An 18,754-nucleotide genomic window follows, 5' to 3' on the forward strand; every position below is an offset into this window, starting at 1 on the left:
TTAAAGTGATTAATTTACTATAATCAAAGTATTTTATTTATAAAAAGATTCAATATAATCTTTTAATTATATTGACTATCAAACTTTATAAATATATTTTTAAATTAAATTATTTAATTTTATATAATTCGACCTTAGTACTTAATAAAAATCAATAACTAATTATATTCATTATATATATATATATATATATATATATATATATATAACCAAATAATAGGTTAAGATTTTTATTTTTAGAAGAAGTTAAAATTAAATATTGCTAAATACTTTTATAAATTATAATTTTATATATTATTTTTTAATAAAATATTATTTAACTAATTTAATTAATATATTAAAATTAAATTTGTTAAAAACTAAATAATTTTATGCTAACTCAAACAAAGATTTAACTTTAAACAATTTGACATTTAGTGTGAAGTGCTCATATTTGATTAAGAAAAATTATCTACTTTTTAGAAGTTGCCAGAGTAAATTGACTGAGTTAGAAGTTTAAACTACTGTCCCATTTACTCTAAATTGAGGGGTAAATTGACACTTTGACCTATAAATATTACCATTAACAGATTCATACTTTCCACTCCTTTTCTTCTACCCTTTTGTTTATTCCAATTTCGTAAAAATACCAATTTGTCACTTTACCATTCACTCCCTCTCTCTTTCTCTCTCTCTCTCTCTCTCTCTCTCTCACTACCTGAAATAAACACATATTCTGCAATTAGGGTTTTGCTAAATTGAAATGTGCAAGTAATGGAAAACAGTGAAGAATCAAGTTGTGTTACTAGCAGCTGCGATAAAAGCCCTAATTTAGGGATTGAATCGCCTGCTGCTTACTCTTGCAATGCTGCTGTTACACAATCTGATGAGAAAGTAGAAATCCATGAACAGCTAAAGAATCAGCTCAATTTGAAAAAAATTGAAGAGAAAAAACTTGAAGAAGTAGATAAAGAGGATGACTTTGATGATGAGGGGGAGAAAGATTCAATTGGATGGCATCAAGATGATGGCTTTAACAGTGGAGAAAGTAATGGCGGCGAAGAAGAACAAGAATATAATATTAATAACAATGATTATGATAAGGTAGGTAATGATGATGATGATGATGATGATGTGGAGAAGAAAGACGAGAGAAGTAATAATGGGGTTAATAGAAGGCATAATCAATATCAGTATCCAGTGAGGCCTGAAGCTGAAGATTGTTCTTACTATATGAAAACTGGTACTTGCAAATTTGGATCTAATTGCAAGTTTAATCATCCTGTCAAAAGAAAAATGCAGGTACTTTTGTTCTTCATATTTTGTTGGTTCTATGTTTTGGTCTAAGATTGTTGCTTATTGCATCTTATTTTAGAAGATGTCAAGGGCTTTGCTGGGTCTGGAAGAAATATAATTTACGAAAGAAAGGGGCTTTTGTGTTTTCATCAGATATACTAAAGTTGCTTGTGCTATTATTATCAACTGGACTTCTTTGTGTTGCTGGAAAGTAATTCTATGGTTTCAGTTTCTACTGGTTTGACAATTGGCAGTGTAAAGGAAATTGCAGGAAATTTTGGGTCCTCTATTGCTCTAAGATCTATTTTTGGAACTGTATGAGTTGATAAGTGCCCTAATTTTTGTGTCTGTATGAGCGTGTGTATGTACTTTTTTCTTATCTGAATTTCACTTTTAAAAGGTTTCCAAGGAGAAGGTGAAGGAAAGGGAAGAAGCAACAGACAGGCCAGGCCAGACAGAATGCAAGGTTAAACTCATTATATCTTCTATGTTTAATATGTGAATCCAAGAGAAAATGGAAAAAAGAAAAAGAATTACTTTTTATGAGTTGAGCGCATAATGTTTTTACTTTTTTTTCCAGTGGTCCTTTTGCATCTTAGGCCATTTTTTTCTTATCTCTTTTGCTTTCTACTTTATTACACCACGAAGAAAACACTGATTGGTTCTCTTGCAATTGATGTTGTGCTGAATCATTTATTATTGTTCCAATGAGATTCGTATGATAGTGTAATGCGGTCCTTAAAGTAGGTTATGAATCATGACTTTAAGGATAAAAGTTTATTTTATTTGCATGTTGAGTCATCCTAACTATCATGCTCAGTTTCATCTGTACAAGCATATCTTTACTTTTTTAGCCAGTCTACAACTCATCTTAGTTTATACCTTCCCTTAAGTCAAGGCATTAACGCATAGTCGAAGCTATGATTATACAAATTTCCTTTAACTTATTATGCATCCCAGAAATATGAGATATGTGATATGGTGAATTTTGTGCAAGACATTTGGTAGTTTATCAATCATGTGGTTCTCATAATAAGTAATGACTGCTTTATTTTTTGTCCCATGAAGAGTAAATGTTTAATAGGTAGCTTAGAAGATGTTGACATCTTTGTTGGCTGAATATGGCATGCATGGCTCATGAATAACAGTTCCTGCTGTTATTTAATACTTTCTTGAGTTAACTGCAGTACTACTTAAGGACAGGGGGGTGTAAATATGGAAAAGCTTGTAGATACAATCACTCAAGAGCAAAACCTCTGCTGCTCCAAGCAAAAACAGCAGTGTTCCCTGCTTTAGACCTTAACTTTCTGGGTTTGCCAATCCGCCCGGTATCTATTCTCAATGCATCTGGAGTTATTCTTTGCACATTCTGACACCTATTTATGTTTACTGGAAACTTGAACCTAACTCATGAATGCAGGGGGAGAGAGAGTGCCCGTATTATATGCGTAATGGCTCCTGCAAGTATGGAGCTAACTGCCGGTTTAATCATCCAGATCCCACCACTGTGGGAGGGAGTGACCCTCTGGCATTCAGTAATGGTGGATCTGCTTCTTTACAGAATTCGTTACAGTCAAATATAGCATCTTGGTCTTCACCAGGAGGACTAAATGAGACTCCTTCCTTTATGTCAATTATGTTTTCACCAACTCAAGGGGTTCCTTCGCAAAATCCAGAATGGAATGGATATCAAGTATGTTATTTTCCACTCTATGGTACTTTTGCCCATTTTTAGTTGACTATAGCTATTAAAATAGTCAAAGGTCCCCATTGCTTTGCAATTTTCTAATTTATTTTATATTAGAATTTAATATGTTCAGGATGGTTTTCGAAGTAAATAGATATTGTTCTATTCATAAATATTTGTCTCAAAGTTGGTGTTTTCTTTGTTTCTTTAGTCCTTGCAATTGGCAGTTGAAACTGAAAGAATACATGTTGAAACTGAAAGTAGGCAAAGGAGAACATATAGGATATGATAAAATAATGCATAATGATTGATGACCCCCAAAAGCTTTACAAGAAGTACCTCTTGTTTGACTTAATGTGGTTATGTAGCATTTTTTCTGTTCCCCAATTTTCCTTTGTATATCAACTGGGTCACTATCTCTTAGTAATTATGATCGACGCAACAGAAGCATTTGGTGCATAGGATTATTCTTGTCTGTATAGCTGAATGATGAGAGGACTCAACTCTTGGGCTCAGTTGCATGCCATTTACTAGTTGACTCTTTCAAGAGTTGCTTGTGCCTGGAGAACAATGGAGCAAAATTAGCACTGAAGACAATTTGTTAGCCTTGTTAAGCAAAATATTATGAAAGAGTATCATTTATGCTTTTAGATATAATAATAAACTGAGTTTGATGCGAGGTAGTGCTTTAAACTTTTAGATCTGTGTTTTTGTTGTGTATATTTATTTCACAAAATTGCTTGCAAAATTTATTACCAAAACCATTTTCCGATGATTATATTCTTGTGTCGCTTGTCAAGGCTCCTATGTATCCACCAGAGAGGAGTATGCATCAACCTCCAGCATATGTTATTAGCAATCCAGCTACTGATACCAATGTCTATGCACACCAGCAGCAGATACAAGTTGAGGAATTCCCAGAACGACCTGGTCAACCAGAATGCAGTTATTTTATGAAAACTGGGGACTGCAAATTCAAATCTAACTGCAAATATCATCACCCAAAGAATCACATCTCAAAGTCACCTCCATGTGTTCTTAGTGACAAGGGCCTGCCACTGAGACCTGTAAGTTTCTTCTTCCTAACAGCATGCTCTCATGATGGATAATAAGTTTCCAATATAATTTTGATAAACTATCATCTTCCATTTATAGAAGAGAATAGGACAACAGTGGATCAAGTAGTCTATGCTTTTCCAAAATATCAGAGAATAGCCCTTCTGTATTTATTTTTAATTAATTTATTGGATGCGAAGTAATGTCAGAAGTAACATCTGTACGATAAAGGTACTCGCCTCATTCTGTTTATATGTTTTTATGCTTCATCTCATGTTTTAATGTTGGGAAAGTTTCTAGAGTATAATTTATGCTTGTAGAAGTAAGGCATCACCTCTTTTGCTATATTTGAATAGCAATGGAAATTATATAAACAGATAAATTGATATGAGGATTCTGCCAGGCAAAGGAACCCTCGCTGAAGCAATATTTCCAGAATTTTTCATTACATAAATGCATTGAATTGAGACACTCATATTTGCAGTTTTATCTTTTAGGAATGATCACATCTTGACATTTAGCTTGCATGATCAATAAATTATATTTGAAATGCAGGGTCAGAACATTTGCTCGTACTACAGCCGCTATGGTATTTGCAAGTTTGGGCCTGCTTGCAAATTCGACCATCCAATACAACCAGTTTCATCAACAACAGGTTCTGCTGATGATGTGCGTATGCCTTTCAGCGACTCTGGCACTAAAGAAGAGGCTAAAATGGCTTTAAGTGGAAATGCAAGCGATATTGCAATTCAGCAGTCAGTGTAGGAACTTTTGCATCAATTCTCTTAGCTAGCTTTCTTTTAGGATCCAAGTATACAGGATTTTAAAAGTTTTCTCTCAGCGAAACGTGGATCTTTTATTTAACTTTCACTCTCGGCCAACAAGCTTTTCAAAGGGTGGCATTATATACTTCTATGTGTTGTGTTATTACAAAACCAAAAGTGGAATTGGATATGTAAATTGTCTTGTTTTTATGTTATTTACAATACAAGAAATCAGGAGCTGATGGCAAACCCCCTCCAGTGTTGGTGTTGTCCACTTTCGATTTGAGACACCTCATCAAACTGCACCTTAAATTGAAGCCATCTCTATAGACAAGTCAAAGGGTGCACAGCTGGGCCACTTCTTAAAAAGTTACTGACTGGAATAATTTTAATAATAACCTTAGGAATTTATAGCATTATTTATACAGAAGTGGTATTTTATTTTCCAGTTATTCCTTCCTTGGAATTGAGCAAGACACTTGACCTCCAGTTCACCACTTGGGTAACAACACCAACTTTGTTTCTTAAGCCCTACCTCAGATCACGACGAAACAGTCAGCCCGTACGTGTGAATCTAATTTATAAAATATTACTCCTATTACACGTCCACACTCTAGGGTAGGCCCCATCTATGTAGATATATCATGCAGATGTCTTCTCCTCTCCTACGTTGTTGAAACTATAAAAGGACGCATTACTAATAGTAATACTATTGCTGCTGCACTGTCTGTCTGTGACTGGGAGTGACAAGGCATGTGTTCAATTGCCTTTTTCCTAAAACTACAAGATGTTCTTGTAATACTGTGACTTCTCCGTGCCAGTAGTCTGTTGTTCCTAATGATTTTTGTCAAAACCTCAAGGCTAACCTATGACGCTTCTAATGCTGCAAAAGACATTATAGTTTTCTAATAAAAACAGTTGACTATTAAGCCTACGACTATCCTTGCGTTACAGAAATTAGTCAATAAGAAATTTGTTTAAAAAAGACGGCGATACTAGAAATCTGAAACTATTTGATAGGCAATTAAGGAGACACTAATTAATGAATTTCCGTTTATGGAAGAGAATGGGACAGGAAAATAGTGAGTCCACGTAGTCTATGATTAGTACCCTCTCATGTTATTATTGACGTAATAAATCATATTAAATAATTTATTAAATCATTTAAATCTTAATTAAACTAAAAAAATACTATCCATATTTTAAAAATTAAATTTAAATTCTTAATAAAATCTTAATCACTCAATTTTATTAATGTTAAAGCCAATTACATAATCAAGCTAAACATGAGACAACGAATAATGATAATTTATATATATTAATTTCTGATATTTTAAATTTTTTATGACACATTTGCTTAATTCTTGATACATAAAATTTCTATTTTAATGTATACTATTTTTGACATATAGTATTCAAGTTTGTATAATTTTATAATTTTTTTATTAATTTATTAATTAATAAGTTACATCCCTAATTAAACACTTATTCTAATTTTAAGAAATAACATATTACTAATAAATTAATTTTTAATTAAATAATAATTACTTTTCTAATTAAATAATAATTATTCTAAAAAACATATTAATTATTATTTTAAATATTATATTCACTAATAAATTAATTTTTAATTATACAATAATTTTTAATTTAAAAAATAATAATATTAGTTATATTGATATTACTAATTTATATAATATTAGAGCTAATAAATAAATATTTTAAAAATAATTTATTAATAGTATTAATTTAAAGATAATATTAATAAATAAATATTTTATTAATATAATAATATAAATAAAATTTAAAAATTTTAACAACATTAAAAATAATTAGTTTGCTATTATTTTTAAAATCATTATAAATCAATATTAAATATTAAATAATTAAATAAATTATATCTATAAATTTAATTTTATAATCAAAATAGAAAGAATAGTGAAACAACTAGTTTTAAAATCATAGAAGGTAAAATGTAAAAAACACGCAAATCAACCTGAAGAAAGACTAGTGTCATCATAATATTATATAAGATTGCATTTTGAAAGAAAAAAAAAAAAAACACTTCTTAAATTTTATTTAATTTTTTAGCTTTAAATGTACTTTCCATAAAAAATAAATAAATTGACAGTTTCTCAAAAATAAATTTAATAGAAACAATTTATAAAAAATAAATTAAAGAAGTTTAAATTCTACGCCTATCCTTTTTAACACCCAAACATACCATTTATCTATGAAAGAAAATTTCCACCTAAATTCCAAGGATGTTCGTTGTAGTCGTAGATAATCGGCACAAGGGTTTTGCTTGGGAATAAATGAAGAAACTAAAGCCAATTAAGAGACATTCCGCACAACCGGCAAACTGGTCACTAACTCCAATTCGCCAATTTCAGGTAAATAAAGCAATGCATTACATAAAACTCAGAACGTATACAATGCCGTTTCGACCATGTGGAACTCTACTAGTTCTCGTGTACACCTACATTTTCTGTACAAACACAACAAACATGCACAGCTATGTTATCCTACTGAACCAAGAAAAATAGAATAAAAGAAAAGCAGCAGCACTTGGTTTCTACCAAAATTCTACAACTCCAGTAGGCAGACAAGCTGAGAATGTAACGAATCATACATCAACATTAGCTTTGTTTCCAGCAAGGATAAGAGAGATCTCAAGCCCCCGGCTAAATGCTTGGTTAAATAGAAGGCGAGACTGAAAGGTAGAAATGAACGGGAACCAAGATAAGAAAGCAACTGGGGCAAAAATAATCACACCCATCCCAGCATCATACATTCTGGCAAACTCCCGCACTGAATCCCACAAGCCTAAACTCCAAACCACCTTTTTCCAAGTGACAGCCAACTGTTACATTAGATCATAAATGAATATGCATTTGTCAGAAAATAATAATATTATTTGGATAAAGTCATTTGCAGGAAGAACATTGCTCTTCGAGTTGTTCAATGTGTTCAATGCTTCTCAATAGCACACTCACTCATATCCAGTTTTTCTATAATTACCATGATGATCATCCAATTTTTTCTCCCCTTGCATGACAGGATGTATTCATCTAAATCAAGTTCCCTCCCACCATACCACCCCAAAACAAGAAGAATAAAGCAGGGACTATAGCATGTTAGGAAATTATGCATCCCTAGTGAGACTGCTAATCCCACATTCACCCACCAACATGAGATTCAACAAAAATATATTTGTTCTCAAATTCGCTCTCAAACAGTTAAGCAATGTATTACCTTAGTGCTACTTGTCAATTCCATTTTTGTTTAGTAATGGAAAGCAAGTCAATATAGGCAAATACAATCTACTTTTAGCGCATTGAATTATGTGAAATTGTAGAGAGCAGCTTCAACTTACGCATAATATGGCCCATCCTGTAGGAATAAATGCCAGAATGCTGGCAAATAGGTCCGCAATTGTCAGATCGGTGAAGGCAACAACAAGACAAAGTGCTGCAACTAGTCCTATTGATGAGACTCCTTGCATGAAGCGCATGAACAGCTGAAAGTTGACACATTTCTCAAAGATGCTCGTGGATTTCTTAGGGCTGTAGGTAAAGATCTACAAGAAAATGTAACAGAACAGAAGATGAGTATCACCACAACAAAAAGCATGTGAGAAGATGATAAGCAGTGCTTAGACCAAATCTGATACGGACCTTAAAAATCATGACCACAGCAATCAATACGATCCAGGAGAAGCCATAAATCTAGGCACAAAAAACAAATTACCCAGATCAAGAAGCCAAAATCCATAAAGTTTAAATGTAAATTGCAAAGTCATAATGCAGCCCTCTGTATATAGAACTGCCAGAATGACTATTAGTGGAGTCCTTCATTCTAATTTGTCCTTTTTATTTCCCTTAGTTAATTTGAGAAAAGGACAGAAACTTCACCTTCCAATTTAAGTTCCAAAATTATGAAAGGAGATGATAGCAAAAGATCCAGACTTCATATTGTTATATTGGCAATTTTGAGCAAAATTGTTTTCGGAAATGCCAAGAACAACTTCACACTTAAAATAGAAAAAACAGAATAATGGATAAGAAGATTACCGCAAGAGATGTGTCCTTTCCTGTGAGATTTAATTTGTATACAATGCCATATTGAAACACAAAGAATCGCAAGCTTAATATGGTTTCCAATATGCGACCTCTCAATGTTTGGATATGCATCTGAAAGATGAGCAGATTTAGTAACCACAAGAAAAATTACCAGCTGATGACATGAAGCAAGAAGCAAATACTAAAAGGCCCACAAGATAATACAATTTTCAGAATGAAAATTTCAAAACTGTTTAGCATGATGAATAACGTGCAAAGAAATAAAATAGACATACTTCAGAGGAGAAGGAAAAAAAAAAAAGAAAAAAGAGAAGTCCTAGAATGTCAAAATATTATCCATGTAAGATGGAAAAGGCCAAGCTCAAGCAACACTTGGAATTGTTCAGAGAGAAAGTAAGACATCCACAAATCAAGAAAAAGAACCATGATGTTGCACACTTACCATTTCTAACATCAGATGAGTGTTTTAAAATGAAGGATGTAAAAGACATAGAGAGCGAGAATTGAAACAGCACCTGTTCTTCATTCCACCATGATTCCCAGCTATGATCTCCTTTAACCCCTACCCCACCTTTATACAGAAGCCAGCTGGTCCAATCATCAAAATCTTCAACTGTCCTGTTTATACACCATGATAATATCAGATTCAGAAGACAGTTTATTTTATGAAAACTGTAAGTTTTAGACAACATGTGACATGCAGAATTCAACCACTTCAAGTTAAAAGCTTGGAACTCATACTTAAAAATATAAACAGAAGCTTACTTTTGCCATTCAAAACCAGATGGGTTGAATATGTATGGAGCAAAAAGCCATGAGATGACAAGAAACCAGCTGCTAAGCGTCAACAACACAAAGGACACAGCACCACCATCTGTGTACCCGTAAGCAATATAAACTATGAGAAGCAATGCTACTTCAAGCCTGTAAGGAAAATGAATTCAAGTAATATATTTGTCACTTTGAAATATCTGATATAAATATCAATCCTTGCTTAAAGTCTAAAAAACAAATATAACAAAATAAAGGAGCGAATACTATTGGGAAAACAAAACTAACCATAAATGTAGACACCGTTATTCTTTTTTATGTGTTTGAAAAGGACATGTAGAGACCACTTACGCTTTAACAAAATGACTTCTTGAGTACAGTCTGTAATTTTCAGCAAACTTTATGTGACGGACTACAAAGCCTCTACCAGTTGCTCGGTACTGTTGGTTAGAATTTAAAACAGACAAAGCATAAGTTTTCCAAATGAGAGAGAGAGAGAGAGAGAGAGAGAGAGAGAGAGAGATACCTTTGCACCTCCATGGAGAATAGTACGTCCAAAATAATGAGTTCTAGTTCCCAAAGAAAATGTAAAGAACACTGAACACAACTGAAGCTGCATTGTGATAAAGCTAAAAACAGCCTGCAATTGCACAAATTTAACCATTGGCGCAATGAATTGATAATATATACAGAGTGACAAATTATAAAAAAAAAATTGATGAAACCTAAAACAGATATATAGCCCAGCTAAACAATCCTTGCCAAAGGGCAAACAAAGTGGCAATTAGTAGAAAGAAAGAAGCGTAGGTGCATTCAAGGAAAATTAATCTGAATAAAACATTAAAAAGAATTAAACCTACTAACCTTCAGTAATCCCAGTTCAAGTATAAAACCCATTACCATTGGGACAGCGGTAAAAACTCCAATCTGGACCAAGAATTGTGTGTTCAAAACAGCATCTAAAGCTGTATTACCTGACAGCCTTGCTTGCTTCGCAATCGCACTATCAAGTCCAGAGAAAGCCTGGAAATGTTAGCAGAGTATTAATAAAAAATTGCCTTATCCATATGGAATACTAATGTCAGAAAAAATTTGAATTCTAAAGCTAACCATTGGGCTCTTCCACCTCAACAGTTAGCTTTAGAGGGTATGGTTCTCCTAAGGTTCATAACAACGCATCAGCATCAACTGAAGGAATTTTAATTGACATACGCAATTCCAAATTCCCAAGTCTGACTGGTTTCACCAAAAATCAATCATGAACTTACGCAATCACTATAAAGTGAAACAGGGAAAAGACTAATAAAAACTCAAAATAGAAGTTCAAAACAAGGTGATCAAAATAAGAAGGGAGAAATAAGAGCTGTTAAATTACCAGGTAAACCCTCCCATACAGAAAAACATAAACTGTGAGAACAGTCATCTGCATTAGAGAAAATTTCTGTCAGGAACTAAAGAGAAAGATGCTACCTAAATGTCATCAAATTATTTGATGCAAGAAACGGAACAGGTCCATAAGATTACCATACCATTGTGCATACATAGTATCCAACAGTTGTGAAGTAGAAAGAGAGCATTCTGAAGAAATCGAAAAGTTGTCCAAGCCTATAGACATCCCTGCTTAGGACTTGCTCTCCATTTCCTCCAGCAACTTTCCCTTCGAAAAGAGCAATCTGGTTCAACCCAACATCTCTCCCCTTTCCAACCTGCATGAAGCTATATATTAAGAAAACGGAAGAATGCAAGTTCAAATACAAAAGGAAATAACAGAACCTAAAACGTAAACCTGGATATATTCGTGGTGCGTGATATTCCCTTGCCTCAATGTAGAGTTAAACCCTGCAGTTTCATTTAATATTACAAGCAGCATTTAGAAACAAGAAACTGAAAAAAATGTGTAAAAGCCCATCTACCATCAGGCTCTTCCATGCAAGCCAAACACACCATCCCCTAGAGGAACTCATACTTTTGGAATTATTTCTTCCAGAAAAAACCAAAATAGGCATGGCCAGTAAAAGCAAGTAATCCTTGAAATCTTATCTCTAATGGATAAGGCACAACATACAATACATAACCCAGTTTATTTATGAACCACTGACAAAGAAAGAAAATAAAATAGTAACCAAGCAAAGAAGGTCCAACTTAGCTGACGAAGATAACAAAGGTTAAGAATTTACTATCAATGCTCTGGATTGCAAGTCCTAAAACAGGGACAAAGCAACTTTCGACTTTTTTGTTAACTTGCTTCAATCTATTTTTTCTTCTTCTTTAAAATGCTTTTTGCTATTCTGAAAGGAAATGAGCCACCATTGGTTGTAATTGCTTCTAAAATTTTTTCATGTGAACTAAAACTCACAGATTTATCGAGTGTACTTTCTTATTGTCACATTTGCTCTAGCAAAATCAAAATTTGCTGCATTACTTTCAGAAAGCAAATCACGAAAAACAAAAGTTGAAACCAAGGGTGCCTCAGTTTAAGATCAGATGCATCATCCATGACATAAGACAATAATCAAAACTTTAAGCAAGATCTATACTTTTCACATGCATAGTCATTCACTAAGAGAGGATTCCAAGAATGACATAAAATATGAATGTGAGATAAGAGGAAGAGGAGAAAGGTCTGGACTGGGAAATGGGATTAAACATACATCATTGTCATCCTTAAATATTACCTGCAAATATATCTTCACTAATATTAATTACACGCGATGCCTTGCTAATGCCTCCTCGAGTTATATGAAATATTCGATCAAAGACATCTGGATGGCCATAGTGCATGCGGACTCTGCAAGATTTGTTATAATTGAAAAACAAATTTATATGCTCATCAAATATTTATTTAAGAGAACTTAACACAAATGTGCAAATCACCACATGCATAAAACAAAAACGAGAAGGTTGCAGACTACTCACTTGAGAGGACTTGCTAAGACACGTTGAGCCAGTGTTACAAAACTAGTCTCTTGATTGGACATGAACCAGGCTAAAGATGAGACACTGCATAAACACATTCAGAAACATGTAGTAGGAACATCATCTAAGCAACAATACCATAGCCACTAATTGTACAAGAGAATGCATGCCAACCTTCCTGTAAAAACATGCTCTCTTACACCAAGAATGGTGGGAGGTCGAATGCCGTGTTTCGCTTTAAATTCCTCCAAAAGATTTCTCATTTTCATTGCCTCTTCAAGGTAGTTGTCCTATACAAAGGCACAAGTATGAGATTGCATAATATCATCCCAGCCAAAGATTAAATCCTAAGAACTACTAATAGTTCCACTTGATTCTTTGGAAAGTAAGAGAATGAAAAGCCAAATAGACATACTAACAGGAAAGGAAATCAGAACTATGTGGTGAGCGAAAGAATAATACATCACAAACTTGCCAAGGGGTCTTTTAAAAGAAAAACCATCAGCTAAAATCCAAAAACTATTCATAAGCCGACAAATATAGGAACATAAGAAACATTTTGAGAATTTTAACATCCTCTCTAAATTATTGAAATATATATGAGATATATTATGATTAACCGGGGTCAAGAAAATAATTATAAAGAACACTATTACTACTCATTTTCTCAATAAAACAACCTTAAGAGTTTGTTTGTTGTGGAGGTAAAGTAATGGGTAGCATTTAAGGGAGAATAGTTAATGGAGTAAAGAATTTGTTACAGGAGTAACATTTAATTGTGTTTGGTTGGAACTTAAAAAGAATTGGATAGAAATAGAAAGACAAAAACAGGACCCACATCTTCATTGGTTTCCAGGAAAAAGAAAGAATGAGACCGCATTTTTATTTTCTATATAATACTCTATTTTGTCAATCTGGGAAACGGTCCTATTTTGATAAGAATGCAAATGAAGGCTGCATGACATTAACATTGCATGCCAAAGTGAAAAGAAAAATCAATAAAGGAACTAAGAAGCAACATTAGTACATTAGCATATGAGCATGTATATAACCTGATTCATGTCAATAGTTTGAATAGCTTCTCCGCGTGTAAAAATAATAGCATGGTTTTGATTCTCAGGCTTCCCTTCTCCAAGCTTTGGTTCTCCAGGAAGTTTAATTGAATATATTTCCTAAACTCAAAAAAAAAAAAAAAAAAGAGCACAGTGATGCCACATCTTTAAAGCAGTGCCTAAGTGAAGAACATATTCATAAACTTTGTCGAAAAGCAACAAGTAAAAAGTACACATGCCACTTAGAGAAAATAATTTAAAAGTGAAGGCCAATATGCAATAGTAGGAAGAGATGATCATGAGAAACACAACTCAAGTGTGATGCCTCACAACACAGCCATGCAAAATAATTTGACTGAATTAACTTGTAAAGTTATAAGCAGTTGAGATGGACAAGTAGCAAAAAAAAAAAAAAAGACCTGCAATCATATGCGATTTATTCATAAGACTTGCAAAACAAACCCACAACCACCCACAACTTCCATGATGAGTAATTGCTAAGCACATTAAACATTTCAACTATTCCTCTCAAATACAGGCCATGCTCCAAGAACCCTAGTGCTTAAAGCAACTAGAAAATATCTGAAAACATCAAATAAATCCATTAAGTTGTCATTGAATTGCTTTTGGGGCAAAAGCAACACAGCAGCAGGCGCAACCATAAGTAGTTGTAATTGAAAGCTTCTTTTTTTTTTCTTCAGGAAATCAAAGCACTAAATAAAATTATCAGTTCAATAAAAGCAATTTTCTACCTGATCTTTTCCATGTATATCAGCTTTAACAAGCTTTGAATAGAATTCCTTAGAAACCTTTCCGTCAGCAGAGCCACTCTCCTCCACATGTATGAATGCAACTCGAAGTGCCTCATTTCTAAAGAAGAAACTGAAGTGAGTAATTATATATCGAAGCCTTAAAATATAAATTACTAAATAACGTGTCGTGATATCAAAAATCAACTATTAGGATTAACAGGCATGAACGTTTAGTAAGATGTTTTACTGAATCAATTTTCAATAGAATTTCCCATTTTTATTCCAAAACTTTCAAAGCTAAACAGAAAAGAGAGAAAACAAGCTTAATCAAGGGAAGTACTACTAATTTTGTCAATGTAAAAGAGTCAAAGATCAGTTTTACATGACCATACAAAACTCGTACATTTTTCTCCTCATCTCTGTTTGTGTCTGTTATGCACAAGTATATTCAACTTACTATATGTGACTTGCCTTGCATATGACATGTTAGTAAATGCTTATTGATAAAACACAAGGCTTGTCCAAAAGGCCTGACAAGAGAGTTTCGGTAACAATCACTTCATCCTTCATCACTAACCATCCTTGCCATCAAACACCTAGTTTCTCTTTCCTTTTTTCCCCGACATCAATTTTTAAATCAGAAGTAACTTTCAGACAGGTTTCATTCATCATCATGATCCAAGGACACCAGAAAGTTCATTATGATCTCAGGCCTCTGCTGGGCTCATCATAATGAAAATCCTTAGCCCAGCATTAAAATTCATGGACGAGTTAGATGTGCAACAAACATGCACTTGATAACAATCCTTACAGCAACATGGCATAGTGGAATGAAATCTTGATCTGAACATTTGAGTAGAAGGGATCATAGTCTACTTCTAAATTTAAGGCTTTGGCATATTTGTGTAAACCAAGACACTATTCCATTTCCAATGTAAACACAATGCATTCAGCAAGTTGCCAGAAAAAAAAATGATCAAGTTCTAAAAAGCAAATAAATAATAAAACAAAAAATTATACCGCTGCAACAAAAGAGCAATATCAGCAGCCTCTTTATCTTTCCGTTGCTTCTGTTGCCCGTAAATTTGGCATGATACCACATAAGTGAACTTCAAGTCGGCCTGTGCCCTTGATTCCCGTGATAATTCGAATCCTTGAGTGGCGAACAAGCCTGTTTGACTATGATCATCCACTGCAAATGCAAAATGAAACATGCAAACTGACATCTTACCTCTGAGAGAATAGAACATTATAGGCGAGAAAAGTAAATACCTCCTAATGATCTCCTCTCAAGAAAGCTCTGCAGCATCAAAGCCCTTCTGTAGTACATCATACCACGCACTGTTCCCCCCCAAAAAAAATAATAATCAGGAAAACAAATTAACTAAATATATCACTATCCTGCACGTATTGTGACACAATAATATGAAACTATAGGATCACAAAAAGAAGAAAAATAAAGCAATCATATAGCATTTATATCAGCAAAAACTAACCAGTCCGGGCAAGAGTCTGCCCCCGATAGGATGCCCAAAAACGAAGCTCCAAAGTATCACTAGAATTTTTCTGAAAATCAACTTCCCCAGTAGACTCTCCCCTACCAATCCGTTCCAAGAAATTTTCCCATTCATCTAGAACAGAAGTAATCATAGCCATGAACAACAAAGACATTTGATGAGCAATCAAGCAGGAACAAAATTAGCACTAAGTATGGTATAGAACAGAATCTTCTTCACATACTGGAGACTCTCTCATTAACATTATAATGAAATAAATTCAGAAAACAAAAGTGAAAAAAAAAAAAATTGATATCCTTTCATGTGCTTTTCTTTCTTAAAATTTTTTTCGAGATCAGACTGCCAACAGATATACCCAGGACCGTTTAACTGAGAAAAAGCATGCTTGTCTCAGGTTCAACTTTTCCACAAAAAGCAAGGCATAAAAGAGGATTTTATGAAATGCCGAAAGATAGGGAGTTTTATAGATGTTTTAGCCTGTCAGAAGTTTTTCAACCCATGCAAAGTAGGTTAGGTATTGATTTGACCAAAATGTGCTGCTTTACCAGGAGATTGGTTCTATTTTTGAACTTTACATATTGGTACCTAAAATCTCTAAAATTGTTTAGAGAATGAGAAGTTTCATTCATCTCTCTACATGGTATCATTCTTACTCATCCTTCTATATCATTTGACCTTGCTCAATAACACTGAGGGAATTGCTATGGAGAGTTCACTGGAAAGGATAAGGAAAAAGAGATCGAAATACCTGGGAAAATTTTCTGCAGATAGAAAAGAGTTGATATCCCATCCTCATTTTCATCTCGCAACTCGGAGTAACTATAAAGCACAGTCTCACTATAGTATGGCGTGAACACACTATATAAAAACAGTATTACATAGTTAAAGAACTGTAAACGCACATATACACAAACAAAGAGATGCATCAAATACTAATATGGGAAAGTTTCCATTGACGCACTACATCATAATTACCTAAAAGGTATAATTTCAGAAACTGGTTTTGCTGAAGGCATATCCATAAATAGTGAATTTGTAAAAAACTGTAATCTTCTTCTGGCTTCAAGATTCTTCGGGATGTTAGCTGCAGTGTCCTTAACAGTAAGAAGAAGATGCAAACGTTTCACCTGCTCTTTCTGTCAACAAACATAAACTACACATGTAAATGCAAATGCCACAAGAAGCTAAGAGAAAACAAAAGAAAAAAAAAAAGATGTTTCAAGCATCTTTACAATTTCTGGATCTTTTGGCCATTCTATTGTAGAAAATAGGCGCCCTTCATTTCTTGCTCTAGCTAAAATATTCCACGTATCAAGCTGTTCTCTGTATCAATAAAATTCAAACAGAAATCAAAATACTGGCAAACTAAAAAGTACCTCAAGTTTAATTCTCAAGCAATATAGCAGGACCAAGAATACCTCAGATCAGATGACAGCAGATCATGAGTCACAACCTCATAGAGCTGAAACAAAGCATTTGCAGCACCTTTAGCTAGTTCAGGTTGGTCTCTTATCTGTCACAAGTCATTTGCCTTTTAGCAGATGTAATTTTGTAAAACAGAATAACATGATAATCATAACTGTGTGCCCAAATCAAAAGCCTATACAATTGGATGAAATGCAAACTATCTTTGACATGTTAATTAAATGCGGGTAGATTCAGATGTTATCAACTTGGCTTGGCTTAGTTGATACACCTGGAGTTAATTCCAATTGTACGTCATAAATGCATTCAGATGTTTGCAAACAGGTCAACCATTTGGAAGGGAAGCCTATTCCAGATAGCTTCCAGTCAAATCTGAACCCAATTATGCTCTTTTTCAAAAAAAAAAAAAAAAGGACTGAGCATAGATACACAAGAGAGCAATTATGTCGGGTAATGAGACCATAGACTAAGAAGAATCAGCGTAATGAATTCTGGTACTTAAAACGGTAATCATTACAGATAAATAACAGATGCAGAAGTCAAAAAGAAATTATGTGGATTTACTTGAACGCCTCATCAGTCAAATAAGTAAATGAAAATGTCCTGCGAATAAAACTTTCTCCAGTCCTCTACTAAATTTATGTATTTATTACAGGGGGAGTAGCTCATATCCACTGTCTCACAGATTCCACATATAAACAATCCACAAATACATAGTTTATCATAAGAACACATTCACTCTTCTGAATTTGTGGCCATATAACACATCAAACAATTAGAACCCCAAAATTGAAAAGCAAAGTTGGCAAGCGAAGATAACATTTGCAATTTTTCCAACAACCGCAGAAGAGCTCTCAAAATTGAATCAGAGACTGAAAAATTAGATATTAGGAATGCTAACTATGTTACCCAGCCAAACAAAATAATCAACAAGGCCAGGAATTGCATCAACAAGAAACAAAAGGAAACAAATGAAACAGTCAACACTGCAACAAGGACTATCGCTAAAGCAGCCATTTACACCAGTACGAGGAAATGTAAATAGTCTACTTGAGATTTGGGTAACTTAACCAGATAGGAAAGAGAGCACAAGCAGAGATAAAAATGTTATAGTGAATCATTGTTCTTCTAAATCATGAGATTTTAATCACGTTGATGCTTATGGTGTGTGAAGGATCCTGCTTCAGCATGAAACCATATAAAAGAGTAGGAAAAGGGTGTATGGCCTCGGATCAGTAGGAGGTGCTTTTTCAGGTAAAATCTACTTTCCCACCATGCAAAATAACCATAAACTCTAGCTAGCTTACGACTACAACTCTCCCAGTTTGGGTATGGGAAAAGATCAAACCACTCAAGGAACAGTATTTGCATGGCATAAAGCAACAGGTACATCAATTTACGATGTGCTATGATACTAGTGGGCAAGATATGGAACTTGAATCCCACATTGAAAGTAC

General features: G+C 33.8%; 2 protein-coding genes across 5 annotated transcripts in view; one reads left to right on the plus strand and one right to left on the minus strand.

The window, feature by feature from the left end:
* Positions 1–626: 626 nt before the first annotated feature.
* LOC8266379 (zinc finger CCCH domain-containing protein 43) lies at positions 627–5,031 on the plus strand. The gene is made up of 6 exons (XM_015726006.3): positions 627–1,281; positions 1,676–1,741; positions 2,463–2,603; positions 2,696–2,968; positions 3,763–4,029; positions 4,574–5,031. The coding sequence occupies exons 1-6, from the start codon at positions 754–756 to the stop codon at positions 4,781–4,783; spliced, it is 1,485 nt and encodes a 494-aa protein (XP_015581492.1). The 5' UTR covers positions 627–753; the 3' UTR covers positions 4,784–5,031.
* A 2,138-nt stretch (positions 5,032–7,169) lies between these two features.
* LOC8266378 (callose synthase 10) overlaps positions 7,170–18,754 on the minus strand; it is a 31,451-nt gene continuing 19,866 nt past the window's right edge. For 2 of the 4 annotated variants that reach the window (XM_025158339.2, XM_048373075.1), the window contains exons 28-52: positions 17,291–17,385; positions 17,105–17,195; positions 16,848–17,008; positions 16,621–16,730; positions 15,852–15,986; positions 15,628–15,696; positions 15,376–15,547; positions 14,356–14,473; positions 13,604–13,723; positions 12,726–12,841; positions 12,552–12,635; positions 12,311–12,423; positions 11,422–11,474; positions 11,165–11,341; positions 11,011–11,058; positions 10,500–10,658; positions 10,162–10,275; positions 9,987–10,075; positions 9,630–9,788; positions 9,380–9,482; positions 8,856–8,975; positions 8,460–8,510; positions 8,159–8,362; positions 7,415–7,645; positions 7,170–7,270 (exon numbers count right to left, since the gene is read on the minus strand). In XM_025158339.2, coding sequence (XP_025014107.1) covers positions 7,262–7,270; positions 7,415–7,645; positions 8,159–8,362; positions 8,460–8,510; positions 8,856–8,975; positions 9,380–9,482; positions 9,630–9,788; positions 9,987–10,075; positions 10,162–10,275; positions 10,500–10,658; positions 11,011–11,058; positions 11,165–11,341; positions 11,422–11,474; positions 12,311–12,423; positions 12,552–12,635; positions 12,726–12,841; positions 13,604–13,723; positions 14,356–14,473; positions 15,376–15,547; positions 15,628–15,696; positions 15,852–15,986; positions 16,621–16,730; positions 16,848–17,008; positions 17,105–17,195; positions 17,291–17,385 — 2,901 coding nt within the window. In that variant the 3' untranslated portion in view covers positions 7,170–7,261. Of the gene's footprint in view, positions 7,271–7,361; positions 7,646–8,158; positions 8,363–8,459; positions 8,511–8,855; positions 8,976–9,306; positions 9,483–9,629; positions 9,789–9,986; positions 10,076–10,161; positions 10,276–10,499; positions 10,659–11,010; positions 11,059–11,164; positions 11,342–11,421; positions 11,475–12,310; positions 12,424–12,551; positions 12,636–12,725; positions 12,842–13,603; positions 13,724–14,355; positions 14,474–15,375; positions 15,548–15,627; positions 15,697–15,851; positions 15,987–16,620; positions 16,731–16,847; positions 17,009–17,104; positions 17,196–17,290; positions 17,386–18,754 lie in introns of those variants that run through there. The other 2 variants (XM_048373076.1, XM_048373077.1) reach the window with 2 other exon arrangements.

Source organism: Ricinus communis, chromosome 4, assembly GCF_019578655.1.
Source record: "Ricinus communis isolate WT05 ecotype wild-type chromosome 4, ASM1957865v1, whole genome shotgun sequence".
NCBI classification, from domain to species: Eukaryota; Viridiplantae; Streptophyta; class Magnoliopsida; order Malpighiales; family Euphorbiaceae; genus Ricinus; species Ricinus communis.

Bases quoted from the DNA above. Each gene is read 5' to 3' on its own strand.
- LOC8266379 (XM_015726006.3), top strand. From the start codon at position 754: ATGGAAAACAGTGAAGAATCAAGTTGTGTTACTAGCAGCTGCGATAAA. The intron at 2,969-3,762 runs GTATGTTATTTT...TCGCTTGTCAAG, and splicing joins CAGAATGGAATGGATATCAA to GCTCCTATGTATCCACCAGA. The intron at 4,030-4,573 runs GTAAGTTTCTTC...TTTGAAATGCAG, and splicing joins AGGGCCTGCCACTGAGACCT to GGTCAGAACATTTGCTCGTA.